This window comes from Diceros bicornis, chromosome 8 (genome assembly GCF_020826845.1).
Source record: "Diceros bicornis minor isolate mBicDic1 chromosome 8, mDicBic1.mat.cur, whole genome shotgun sequence".
Lineage (NCBI taxonomy): Eukaryota > Metazoa > Chordata > Mammalia > Perissodactyla > Rhinocerotidae > Diceros > Diceros bicornis.
In genome coordinates, this window is record NC_080747.1 from 4363070 (window position 1) to 4375566 (window position 12497).

At 58.2% G+C, this 12497-nt stretch overlaps 1 protein-coding gene across 1 annotated transcript in view; it reads right to left on the reverse strand.

Annotated features, from left to right (window-relative positions):
- The window catches only part of SORCS2 (sortilin related VPS10 domain containing receptor 2), a 516528-nt gene that overhangs the window by 176808 nt on the left and 327223 nt on the right, over positions 1-12497 (reverse strand). The window contains 1 exon segment of the mRNA XM_058546667.1: positions 9420-9519. Coding sequence (XP_058402650.1) covers positions 9420-9519 — 100 coding nt within the window.

A 12497-nucleotide genomic window follows, 5' to 3' on the forward strand; every position in this document is an offset into this window, starting at 1 on the left:
AGGAGTCCCCACGGGTGGGTGGCCCCCGAGACGCCGGGTGGCCTTTTGACATTGTGTTTGCTTTCTCATTGTGGTCTCTGGGGTGTTAGATTCTGCACTGTCTTCAGGAGACAGTGAATCCAGTCTCTTTCCCTCCATGTTTTATTAGTTCCAGAGGCAGAGGCCCAGGAGACTTGTTTTCTGAGGAGCTAGGCTTGTTCCCTTTCTCTCCTCTCTCCTACAGTAACCTACTGGCTTTAAGAGGGAATAATTTTCCATGCATTAGGCTGAAGTTTCAAGGGGTTCACTCTGTTTCTGAGACAAAGCTCCGTACACTGACAGGCCCAATTGAGCTATTTTTCTCCTGGAGAGGAGATGATGCCTGGCCCTCCAGGGGAGTGGAGAACACTGCTGATTGGACAGAAGGCCCATTTAGCCCAGGGTCTACTTCCCAGCCCTCCGCAGGCTCCTCTCCGGCTGTCTTCCCACCAGGCAGGGGCAGGGGCTCCCACTCCTCGTAAGTAACAGACCTGACTGCTGAGCTGGCGTCGGGGAGGCTGGGGGACTGTAGGGGGGTCTGGAGCCCTGGCTTTATTCTCAGAGAGCTGGGGGTGCTACTTCCCCCAGCAGGAGGATCAATACTCCACCCCATCTGCCTCCTCTTGTGTGTCATGGCTGACCAGAGAACTCTGGAACAGGAAAGAGGCGTGGGGGGCTTGTCCCAGGCTGAGGGGAGTGCCCTCTGAGAGCCCACCCCCTGGAATGAGAGCAGCGCAGGCACACGCTGCTCTTCTGTACTGGCAGACCCGACCGTGGTTTCCTGCTCCGGCCAGGCCACCTCGAGGGCCTCCCGGGCTTGGCCCCTGGCTACCCCAGGCAGGTAGACACACGTATCCCATCCTGGGTGCTTCACGCTCCCCTCACCCCGAGGTCTGCTGCCTCTCCAGAGACCCCTCCCATGGAACGGCACCCCCACTCACCCACTGCTCATGCCAGAAGGCTGAGGGCATCATCTGATCACAAAATGTCCCCTAACTCTGTCTCTGCCCTCCCCATGTCCCCACCCACCCAGGTGCAGATTCATCATCTCTCACCTGGACGTCACCTCACAGGTGCTGGAGAAGCACAGATGCCCATCAGATAAATATGGTTGAATAAATGAATGGACGGGTGGAGAGTGGACTCACCCTCAGTCCACTCCCCAGCACAGCAAAAGGACTTTCTTAAAAGACAAGCAACCCAACACATCTGATCTCATCCGGGAGACCCCACGAGCCCACCCCCCATGAGAACAGCCCGCTCAGGGCTTGCCTCTCCCAAAGAGACCTGGGAACCCCCGCTGGCGGCCTGCCTGCATCTTGCTTGGAAAGTATCATTCGAGAAGACCTCAATTTGCAGCTGTTCTTCACCACGAATGCTCCCTGGTTGTCAAAAACCAATAGCAGAAATGAAAATCAACGAGACCAGTCCACCTCCCACCCCAGAGAAAGGTCGTGGCCAGTGCCCAGCCTCACCTTACATCTGTGGAGCCCACGCCACGAGGGTGACTCCAGCGGCCTGCCCCGAGGGGTTTCTCATGTAGGTGGCGGCCCCATACCAGCCCAGGTCCTGGGGTCTGGTGAGGCACCCCAAGCACCAGTACCACGTGTGAGGGTGCCACACCAGGGTGCCCACACCCCTGCACCTCGGAAGGCCACAGATGCGGGTGTGGCCAGCTCTGCAGCAGCCCCAGACCAGGAGTGGGCACCTGTCAGCTCACCTGCTGAAGGTTAATGTGCATCTTAAACCCATTTCCTGACCACAGAGAGAGAGTGTGTCCTCCCAGGGGTGATGAAGAGGACGGGTTTGTTTTCCCGAGCGTGGGTCCAGGCTCACATCCAACAGCACGTCCTGGGAAAGACACACAGTGGGCAGGTCTGGTCCTCTCAAGAGTCCCAGCTGTGTGCCAGGCAGTGCGTCCTGCACGTCACATGCACTGGGCCTGGCCCAGTGCGGCGGGGACACTCGCCCCCGTTGGTGCTTATAACACCGACACTTCATCTTAGCCACCAGGGCCTGCGCTATGTCACGCATGGTTGCATCTAACCCCCATTTTACACCTCAGAGAGCTGTGGGGGGGGGGCACCAGGATCCGAACCCCCTCAAAGCCCGGTTCTCCCCACTGTCCCTCGGCCCCTTCCACATAGCATGTTCTCTGTCAGATGCTTGGGCCTGGGTGCAAATCCTGGCTTGGCTGCCCCCTGGCCGTGTGGCCCTGGGGAAGCGACTGGAGGTGTCTGGGCCTCTATTCTTCTCACCTGTAAGATGGCACACATATCTTTACCTGCAGGGGTGTTGTAAGGATTGGAGACAACACACGTGAAGCTCCTAGTACGGAGCCTGATTCATAAAGGGCCGTGGGGATGCGGGCTGTTCTTTACCACAACCAGAACTGCCTCTTGCAAGAAGATGTTTTGCTCTCTGCAGCACTTGAGCTTCTTGAAGGCAAGACTTTGGTTGGGTTCATTTCGCCATCCTGAGTGCTTGGCGCATGGCAGTTCCTCAAAACGTCTGGGGTGAGTGAGCAGAATGAACGAACAGGTGAATTGATGGAGGTCTTGTCCTAACCCTGTGCTTCTCCAATTAGGAGTCATCTACCCAGGAGGGCCAAGGGTGGTGGCAGGGCCAGCAGCTCCTGGGGCTTAAAACAGGAGCATTCTCCTGGGTCAGCAGGTTGACAAAGGTTTTTTCTTGAAAACATGCCCGAGTGAGTGTGTGTGTGTGTGTGTGTGTGTGTGTGTGTGTGTGAGATTTTAGTATTCAAACCAACACTGATGTATCACAGAGTAAAATGAAAATTTCACATGAATTTTTAATATAAAGCATGACACTTGAAAGCAATTCCACGCCCGGCCAGCTCCCCCGGGCCATGCCTTCACATCCTCTCCCCGTGCATGGTGTTCTCATGGCCAAGTCAGAGATGTGCTCTAGTCCAAAGCACGTGTGGGAACTGCAGGCAGCACGGAAGGCCTGCGGGGGTGTGTGGGCACTGTCACGGGGCCCCGGGGTCTCGGGTGAGGCCACGACAATAGTAGAATGCCCTGCCCACGGGCATCCAGGCCAGGAGCTCTGATTTTGTCTCGCAGGCGAGACAAAAATGAAAGGGAATTCATTTTGTAAGACAGGTTGCAAAGTGGTCTCTTAAGAAGCAATAAAGTGCTGCTAGGCCTGTAATTATTGCTAAATGGACTCCTAATAGTATTCACATCTTCCTGCAAAACCTATCCATTACCGATAACAGGAGAGGTAGACCTGCCCAGCGCACGCTCACGCAGACACCCCTGCAAATGAGAGCCCGGTCTTTTCCCAGATCAGGCTCACCCCGGGGTAAATCCTCTCCCTGGAATCTGACTTTGGCCTCTTTTCTTATTCCTCCCACAAAAATGCAGCAGGAGAGGTTCAATTTCTCAGGGCTCCACCAGACTCTCAAAGGTTCTAGAAGGTAGAGGTTGTTTGTCCAGTTCACCTCCAGGCCTCAGTGCCCAGCAACGGACCCCCGCGCATAGTAGGTGCTTAATCCCAATCTGTTGTCTATAAGATGGATGACGGGTACTCTCCCCAGCAGCAAGCACACAGTAGGGAATGGGGGGAGTCTGGCTCCTGCTCACACGCATCTCGTTCTCCAGGCGCTGCTCCTCCGCTGGGAGGGGACCAGGGGAGTCCAGAATGTCCGGGCTGGGAGGGGCTTTGGAGAAGCTCCAGTTCAACCTCCTCATCTTACGGATAGGGAAACTGAGGCTTAGAGAAGAAATAGGATCTGCCCGGGTCAGATCCCGCCCAGCTCAGCCGTGGTCAGACTGGGCCCATTGCAGTGGTGGCACATTAAAGAGCTGCCAATTGCCAACCTCCAGCACAGTGGGCTGGGCTGTGTTCCCACAGACCTGGGGAGCCCCATCTGCTCCCTGGAACTCTGCTGTGGGGTGCCTGGTGAGCTCAAGGTGTGACAGAGGGTGCGCTGGCGTCTAGCAGACCTGGTATGAATCCTTGCCCAGTGCCAGGTAGAGAGACACTCAATGTATTTATTTGCATCGGTGAACAGTTTACTACCTACCAGCTGGGGGAACTTGGACGAATCTCCCAGCTTCCCTGAGCGTCTGTCTTCTCATCTGGATAATGGAAGTGATGATGCAAACCCCCGAGTCACGCCACCTCCCCTCAAATAAATGAATATGATTGACGTCCTGGCCCAGGGCCTGGCACACTGTGAGTGGTCACTGGAGGGGGACGCGGGAATCAAGGGACTAGGAGCGAGGGACAGACCCATGCGGTGATGGAAGGACAAGTCTGCTGTACGTTAAACTGAAGTCTCTTTCCCTGTCAGGCCCACCCCACCCCAGCCCACTGCAGGCATATTTCCTGAGTACCGGCTCAGTGCCAGGGCTGTGCACGGTTCAGGAGATGCGGCTGAATAAATCCGGTCTCCGCCCGGCAGTCTGCCCAGGCTGTACCCTGCTCCCCAGGACCTGTTCCCCAGGACCGCCCTTCAGGAGTCTGAAGACCGGCCCATGGCCCCGAGCCCTCCCTCACCCTCACCAGCCCCCAGGGCTTCCCCATTCCTCACGTGACGTGGTCTCACAGCAGTGTTTTCTGTAACAGTGGCTTTTCTGCCTCTAAACGCATTTAAAACCAAACCAAAGCAAGCTCCCCCCCACTGTGAGCCTCTACCACAGGGACAGCTCTGGGGACACAGCCTCACCATGTCCCAGGCCCTGTTCTAAGTGGCTCATGTGCATCAAGTCATTCCCTCCTCACTCAGCTTTTAGGACCCTGCTTTACAGATGAGGAAACCGAGGCACGGGGAGCTACAGAGATTGCCCACGGTGGTCCTGCTAGTGAGCGGTGGAACGTGCAGCCCAGAGCTTGGGCCTCTGCTCGCCTCGGCCTCCCTGACTCACGGCCACTCGGAGCCTCCTGTGGGTCGTGCCCTTCCAGGGAGCAGGATCTGTCCCCAGCCCCACCCAGTGCCTGTCCTATGTCTTCAGACAGAGGAGCTGGCGTTTCAGAGGAGCTTCCCCCCTCTCGTTTCTCGAGAGGGGGGAAGCTCAGGTCGCTGGGAGTGTTGACCTAAAACGTTACCTGCCCTGTTAGTTACAGAAGGAACCGCCCTTATTCTTGTGACTGATGGTGAACTTGAGCTCTCGACACGGAGACACAAGGCAGGCCAGGGGCCCGGCTGGCGCTGGTCACTGGTTCAGAACTCGTGCGAGGTCGCAGAGCTAGTGAGCTGTGGAGCCAGACCCAGGCCGAGCCCCGACATCCAGCAAGAGAAATAAAGGGGTCGGCCTCAAGGCTGCCCTCACGCCCAGCCCACACGTGTCCTGACATCCTTCCACGTCCCAGGCCTTCCCAGTCTGACGCACTCTCAGCCCTGCCACCGCCGCCCCGGCTCACGCATCACAGTGGAGGGCACTGCACTCACCCCCTCCCTGCTCTCCCCCATGCATCCCTGGGCCTTGAGTCTTGGGGTCTTTGGAAACAACTAGTTCATGCCTCGGTGGGTCTGTTGGCACCTTCAATTGGGAGATTGCAGAGGGTGGCCTTCTAGAGGGAGGGTCAGTTCAGTCTTGAGGTGGGGGTGTGGGAGGGGGGGCTCTGTGAGAGATCAGAGCAGGGACAGAGGCCAGAACATTCCAGAAGCCTGGCCTCTGCCTGCATCTGTGACTTTGCTCCCCTGTCTGGGGTCCGGCAGGAATCAGGGTCGGTGTGTTGGGAGTAGGAGGGCCCATGGGGAGGCTGGTTCCAGCCAGGGTGGATGTGGGGGCAGGGCAATGCCATGGCAAGTGGGGAGAGAGGAGCTGCCTCCCTTCCTCCGGCCCCCACCCTCCAGCCCACCCTCAAAATGGACCCTGTGGGAGTCTCCTGTGGCTGCCGTAACAAGTTACCACAAGCTTAGTGGCTTAAAATGACAGAAACCTATTCTCTCACAGTTGTGGAGGCCAGAAGTATAAAGTCAAGGTGTCTCAGGGCTGCTTCCTTCTGGAGGTGCCAGGGAGAATCTTGTCCTCATCTTCCCAGCTTCTAGAGGTGCCCGCGCTCCTCAGCTGGTGGCCCTTCCTTGTATCAGTCCAACCTCTGCTTCCATTGTCACATCTCCATCTCCTCTGACTCTGACTCTCCTGCCTCCCTCTTATAAGGACGCTGTGATCACATGGGGCCCACCCGGAGAATCCCGGATCATCTCCCCATCTCAAGACCCTTAACTTCATCACATCTGCGAAGTCCCTCTTGCCACATAAGGTCCCAGGGATTGGGAAGGGGACACCTCTGGGAGCCCTTATTCTACTGTAGGTGGCAGTTATGAGTGAGGTGCTGTCAGCACTTCCCTGTCAAGTGCCCCCTCAGTCGTTGCCCCCATTTACAGATGAGCCCCTGGGGACCTCCCTGATGTTCCCTCACAGGGGTCATGGTGGACCTGGACCGAGGACAAGGCTCCCCAGCCCAGGCGCTGTCCTCCAGGATTCCCTGCAAATGCAGGGTGCCCTGAGCAACCCCAGAAAGGATCCTGAGCTCCAGGTACGCGGGCCCCATCCCGGTGGGGTCGGGGCTCTCCATGCACCCCCGGGCCCTCTGCAGCTCTTCTCTCAGGTGCACGGGAAGTCTGGGGATCAGGTGGGCAACGCAGCAATAGCATTCATTCAGCAGGACCTACCGCTGTTGTGGCACTCACTCATTCATTCATTCATTCATTCACTCCTTCCATTCCTCTAACACCCCGGAGCCCCTGTGCTGGGCACAGGCTCCACCACACCCAGCCTTCTACCCTAGCGATATTGCCAGACTAAATGTCCAGATTACCCAATAACCTCTCAGAGGCATTGCCCATCAGGTGGTCCTGTCTGTTTTTAAAGACACAGGCGTCTCTCTGCCTGCTTCCCTGTCCCTGCCGAATGCCCCAGTCCAGAGTCCCCCAGGACTCTGTCTGCCCCCAGTCCCCACGTGGCCCACACTGAAGCCAGGCTCCTGGTGCCCTTTATTCTGCCCAGAAGCCCCTACCCCACGTAGAAACCCCTTTGCAGGGCCCCAGCCCACTACCTGCACCATCTCATTAACCCTTCCAACCACCCCGTTTACAGGCAGGAAACTGAGGCTTGGAGGAGGCCAAGGCAGTGTCCAGGATGCTCGGGCAGGAACAGGGTCTGTCTGTCCTCACCACTGTCTGACCCGGCCTCCACGTGAAGCCTTCCTGACCTCGCAGCCTCGGCAATTCCCAATTCTGTGACTGCCACCGCTGCCTCTGCCCTTCTTATTGCCTAAGGGGGACACGGCCTGTGGGGCCGGCCCTGGAGCCACCATCACATCCCAGGCACCCGTGGACCCTCCCAGCTGGTGATGGACGGTGGGGACCCCTCTCACAGGGACAGTGTGCGTGAACAGCAGCCTGGGGAAGGCCACCAGGACCAGGCTGGCTGGACAGACAGAAATCAGGGGATGGCACGGCCTCCTCTGTCCACTGCTGGCTGGAGTCTGGGGTTGATGAGGGGCCCCTCACCTGGGTCAGCACTGGCCCCCAGTGGCCTGCCCTTGTCTTGAACTAGAATCATGGCAACCCCATGGAGAACGGTGACAGCGGGCAGGGAGGCAGGATGCCTGTCCTTGCCCTTCCCAGCATTCAGGTCTCCTACAATGAGGGCCTCCGCGCTCTGCGCACGCGGCTCTGCCCAGGCCCTGGGCTGGGGTCGCCACTTGGGCGTTTCCTTGCTCCCCCACAGAAGAGAACGCTGCGGCTCAGAGGGTGGGGCAGCTCTCACGGAAGGCGCGGAGCTCTCGGCAGAGCGAGGGTTCAATTCCAGCTCCTTCTCTTTACCAACCCTGGGCTGGTGTGATGACGAGGCAGAGCAGAGCCTCACTCGGGATGGGGACAGCTCGGGGACAGTGGGGCTGAGGTGTGGATGCTGTGTGTGTGGCGGGGGTTAATTCCCTCACACTCACTCTCATTCCTCCACAGGAAGGACCCTCAGCTCCGGACCACGTGGAGCTGGGTTCGAATCCAGGCCTCCCACCACCAGCTGTGTGATTGGGGAAGTCTCACCTCCCCTACCTCAGTCTTCTGCCCTGGAAAACGGGATAATAACGCCTCCTTCCTTGGCCGTGTGGGGCGGAGTGAGGTCACGCGTATGGATCCCCAGGGCGGGGTCTAGGAAGCCCCAGGGACTGGCAAGAACCAGCCCTCCGCCCTCCCTCCCTGCATTCTCAAGTCCTTCCCCTCCAGACTGTACCGGTGTCCCCAGGGGAAGGTCCCCCATGTCCATGCGCCAGCAGTCCTCCTCACCTCTGCACCCCAATTCTGTCCAAAAGTCAGGGAAATGGGAGAAAAAAAGACCCGCTTTAGAAAGATGACATCCCATTAAAAAGTGCCGCTGAGATTTCCGGGACAGCCCAGAGAGCGGCCCTGCCTGCCTCAGTCCCCTGGCCACTACTCTCCACGACGGGCCCCTGGTCCCTGCAGAATCTGCAGTCTTGCACGCCACACCGACTCCCCTGAGCCCGTTCTCTGCCGTCAGCGTAAGTAACCGTCAGACCCTCAAGTGCCCTCCCCGTCATGCCGTCTGCATCGACAACTCCCTTTCCAAGATGCCCCCCGGTCTACAGAGGATTTCACAGGCTCTACGCTGCTCCAGCCTTTCCTTTAAAGTCCGCACAGCAACTATCAGTGCCTGTGGGCCGGCGTCGTGCCAAGCCAGAACCAGGCTCTGGGTTCTAATCCCCAATGTCACAATCCTCTGTGCAAGATGGCTACACGCCATTTCCCATGAGGAACCTGATCTGTCTGCGTCCCTTTCTGTGACACTGAGCTGCTTCCCTGGATGGAGCCAAGTATGCAGGATGGCTCTGCCCTGGGCACCCCTTCTGACCTCGTTCTGGGGTCCCGAGGTGGCCAGGAGGCAACTACAGGTTTGCAAACAGGTCTTCCCATGGAACCTGATGAGGGTGGTGGTAGCCTTGAAATGACAAAATTCCCTATTTCACAGCCAGGCAGAGAGCAAAGTTAGGAGACAGGCTCAGACTGTGAAAATGAAGTAAAGCTCATGAAAAATCAAAGGCAAATCAAAACCAAATACACAAAAAAGCCTGCAGAAGAGCGGGCCTGCTCATCACTGCCTTCTGAGGACTTCAAACCAAAAAGAGGGATTCTTTCTCCACTCCACAGTGCCCACCAACTCCTCCTGCTTTGCAGGAAGGATGCTGCCTCCGGGGCAGGAAGAAGACAATGCACGGGATAGGCGTTCAGAGCCTTTCTCCAAAGGCCCAGGTGGTCGTTTAAAACACATTCATCAAAATGGATAACGGCGGAACCGGGAAGGTTGACGTGGGAGAGCTGGGAGTGAACATATCGTGCTGGGTGGCCAGGGACCCAGAGCCGGAACCTGGCTGTGCAGAGGCGGCGCCCGCGCAGCACGTACCTTTCTCTTGTTGGTCGGGCAGATGTAGAAGTTGTCGATGACGGTGGTGACTCCAGGCTGGAGGGTGAGCTTGGTGTAGGACGTCCCGAAGTCCGACGACCTGGGAGACAGGACGACAGCTGTCAGCGACGCCCCTCCTGGAGCAGGTTCACCGAGCCCACGTGTATCCAGCACAGGCCACGCACCCCAGTGTGGGCGCACAGCCCCAAGACACTCCCGGGTGTAGTCCTCTCCCTCTCCCGGGAGCAGCACTCCCCAGGTGGCAGGGGATGGGACCGGGGCTCCCTCAGGGACCCGAGCACGTGCTCAGGTCTGGAGCCAGGATGTGGAGTCAGGTCCTCTGACTGCGAATGCCAGCCAGTCTCCCCACCGAGTCCCCTCCTCGGTGTCCCACAGCATCCCGCCCTGTCTGTATGTGTATTTTAGCTGCATGATAGCTCTGTCTCATGTTTATGAGGGGCCTCATACGTGCCGGCACTTCTAGGTCCTTCCGTCTCTGATTCCTCGCAAAACCCTGACGGACTGTGTTACCACGTCCGTCTGGCAGATGACCAGAGGACGAGGAGGCTCGGAGGGGATTTCCTGCCTGAAATCCCTCAGCCAGCAAGTGGCCGACTCGGGACGTGAACGCCGGCCCGTCCCACGCAGAGCTGGCGTCCTGTTTGCTCTACAGAACGTCCGCCCACCATGCCCAGGCCCCACGGTGGCGTGTCTGCCTGTCCGTTTCCCTGTCTGGACCCTGAGCTCCTCCAGGGAGCCGCACCCTCCACCCTGACCACGGGCGCCCACAGGACTGCAGGGACACGAGGGTACCGGAGCTCGGGTACTCCTGGAACCCGGACCACAAGCACCGCGCCAGCCAGTGAGCGTCATCACCCGGGCTCGGCACTGGGAGGCCAGCTCACCGCTCAGCGCCACCGCGGGCCGGCCCCTCCCTGCCTGGGGCCCGTCTCCTTGTCTATAAGGAGGTGCAGGCGAGAATCTCTGAGAGCTCTCTGAGCTCTAACCCAGCCCAGCAGCAAGGAGAGGAGTCATCAGGGCCATTCCACATCTGCTGTTTGGAAGCAACGGGCACACCAGACGTGAAATTAACTCCACGTGAAGCTTAACGTCCCGGTGACCCTGAAACCAGCGCTCCCTATTATCACCCCGTGAAAGTGTGCTGTGATTGCAGAGTGCTCCGGCTGCGAGCCGGAGGGACGGCAGGTCCTCGGGGCAGCACTTCCCATCCCAAATCTGAAGTGCGGAGCTCCAGTGATGTTCGGGTTCGGGGCTCTCCTGCATCTTCCTCCTCTTCCTACAGCGAAGAAACGCAGACCCAAGGTGGGGACAGGAGCAGGAGTGGGCCCTGGGCTACCATGCTTCTGCCGTGCTGGGCCGGGGCGGGGGAAAGTGTGCAGGGTGGGGGGGGTGCCAGGGAGGGGCGCCCCTGGGGGCCTGTCCATCAGTCTTATCACTTTCTATCTTTTGGCCTGAGCCCTGCCTGGAGGGCGCTGAGCTCCAGGGTGGTGTTTATGGCCTTGGGGCTCTGTTGCCACAAGTCTGAAGAGGTCTGCTCCCTCCCAGGCCTCAGGGTCACAAGGTCCCTCCCAGGCCAGGACAGAGAGCAGCCCCCGCCCCTGGCTCCCAGGGGAGTCCAGCAGGGGCCAGCCCCTCCCCAGGTGGCAGGAGAGGATCCTCTGGGCCTCTGAGTGCCCTTGGCCTCCCTGGGGAGGACCCCCTGGAGAGAACAAAGAAGCCCCCAGAAGTATAATTAGGGAAGCACTTATTCTCTAAACCGCAGAGAATTGATTTTCTTTGGGAAAGAGGGAGCCAGAGGCCCGTTAGCAGAGGATCGATCCGGAGCCCCAGGAAATTCCAGAGCCCCTCAGAAACAAATGGCTGTGTTTACCAGCTTGACGCGTGGAAGACCTCCCGCCCATCCCACAAGCCACATGTGTCTAAAACCTGCAGATTGATTCTGCCTCCCAGACACCTCGCAATCCACCCCTCCCCTCCATCTCCAGACACCCGCTGCCTCGCCCAGCGTGCCTCGCCAGGATCCCGCCTCCTCCCTGCCCCCCGTGGCCAGAGGAGCCTGCGCACTCAAGGGCACCTACGGGTGTGGGCCTGCAGCAGGGAGCACGTCGACCGAGGCCCTGCTGCCCGGGAGCCCATGTTCCAGCGGGGCAAGGGGAGGAGAGGGATAAACAAGTGGGCAAAAATGGAACGGCGTCAGGTGCGACAGGGCAGGGAAGAAGAAGAAACAGTGTAGAGGCTGGAAGTGGCAGTGGGACCTGCTGTCTCAGAGAGAGCGGCAGCGAAGGCCCCTGGGACACAGGGACATTTGGGCAGAGACGGGAAGGAAGAGAGAGTGCTTTGTGCCTGGCTCGGGGAAGCCATTTGTACTGGGTTGAGTAATGTCCCCCCAAATTCATGTCCACCCAGAACCTGAGAATGTGACCTTATTTGCAAATAGTTTTTGCAGATGTCATTAAATTAAGATGAGGTCGTACTGGAGTAGGGCGGCCCTAATCCACTGACTGGTGCCATGGAAGAGGGAAATTTGGACACAGACACAGGGAAAATGCCATATGATAATGGAGACAAACAAGAGCTGCTAAGGATTGCCAGCCCCGACCAGACGCTAGGAGAGAGGCCGGAAGAGTGTCTCCCTCAGAGCCTCTAGGAGGAACCAACCCTACCTACACTTTGACCCTGAACTTCCAGCCTCCAGACTGTGGACAATAAATTTCCATTGTTTTAAGACAGCCAGTTTGTGGTCCTTTGTTGTGGCAGCCCTGGGAAACTAATACAGCCTTCTAGTTAGAAGGAACAGCATGTGCAAAGGCCCTGAGGACGGGATGGCCCTCCCTTCTCCTCTCATGACAGGAAAGGGGGATCTGTTTAAACCAAAGTCCTGCCACTGCCTTACCAGCCATCAAGGTGTCTGAAACTCCTCACCCTGCAGAACAATGCAAATCCAGCCCCTCAAATATCCATTTGCCCCAAGTTCCAGGCCTTCTGCCGGAGACTGGGGACATCAGTGCATTCACTCATTCACTCCTTCATTCAATATTTGTTCAGCTCTTTTATGCT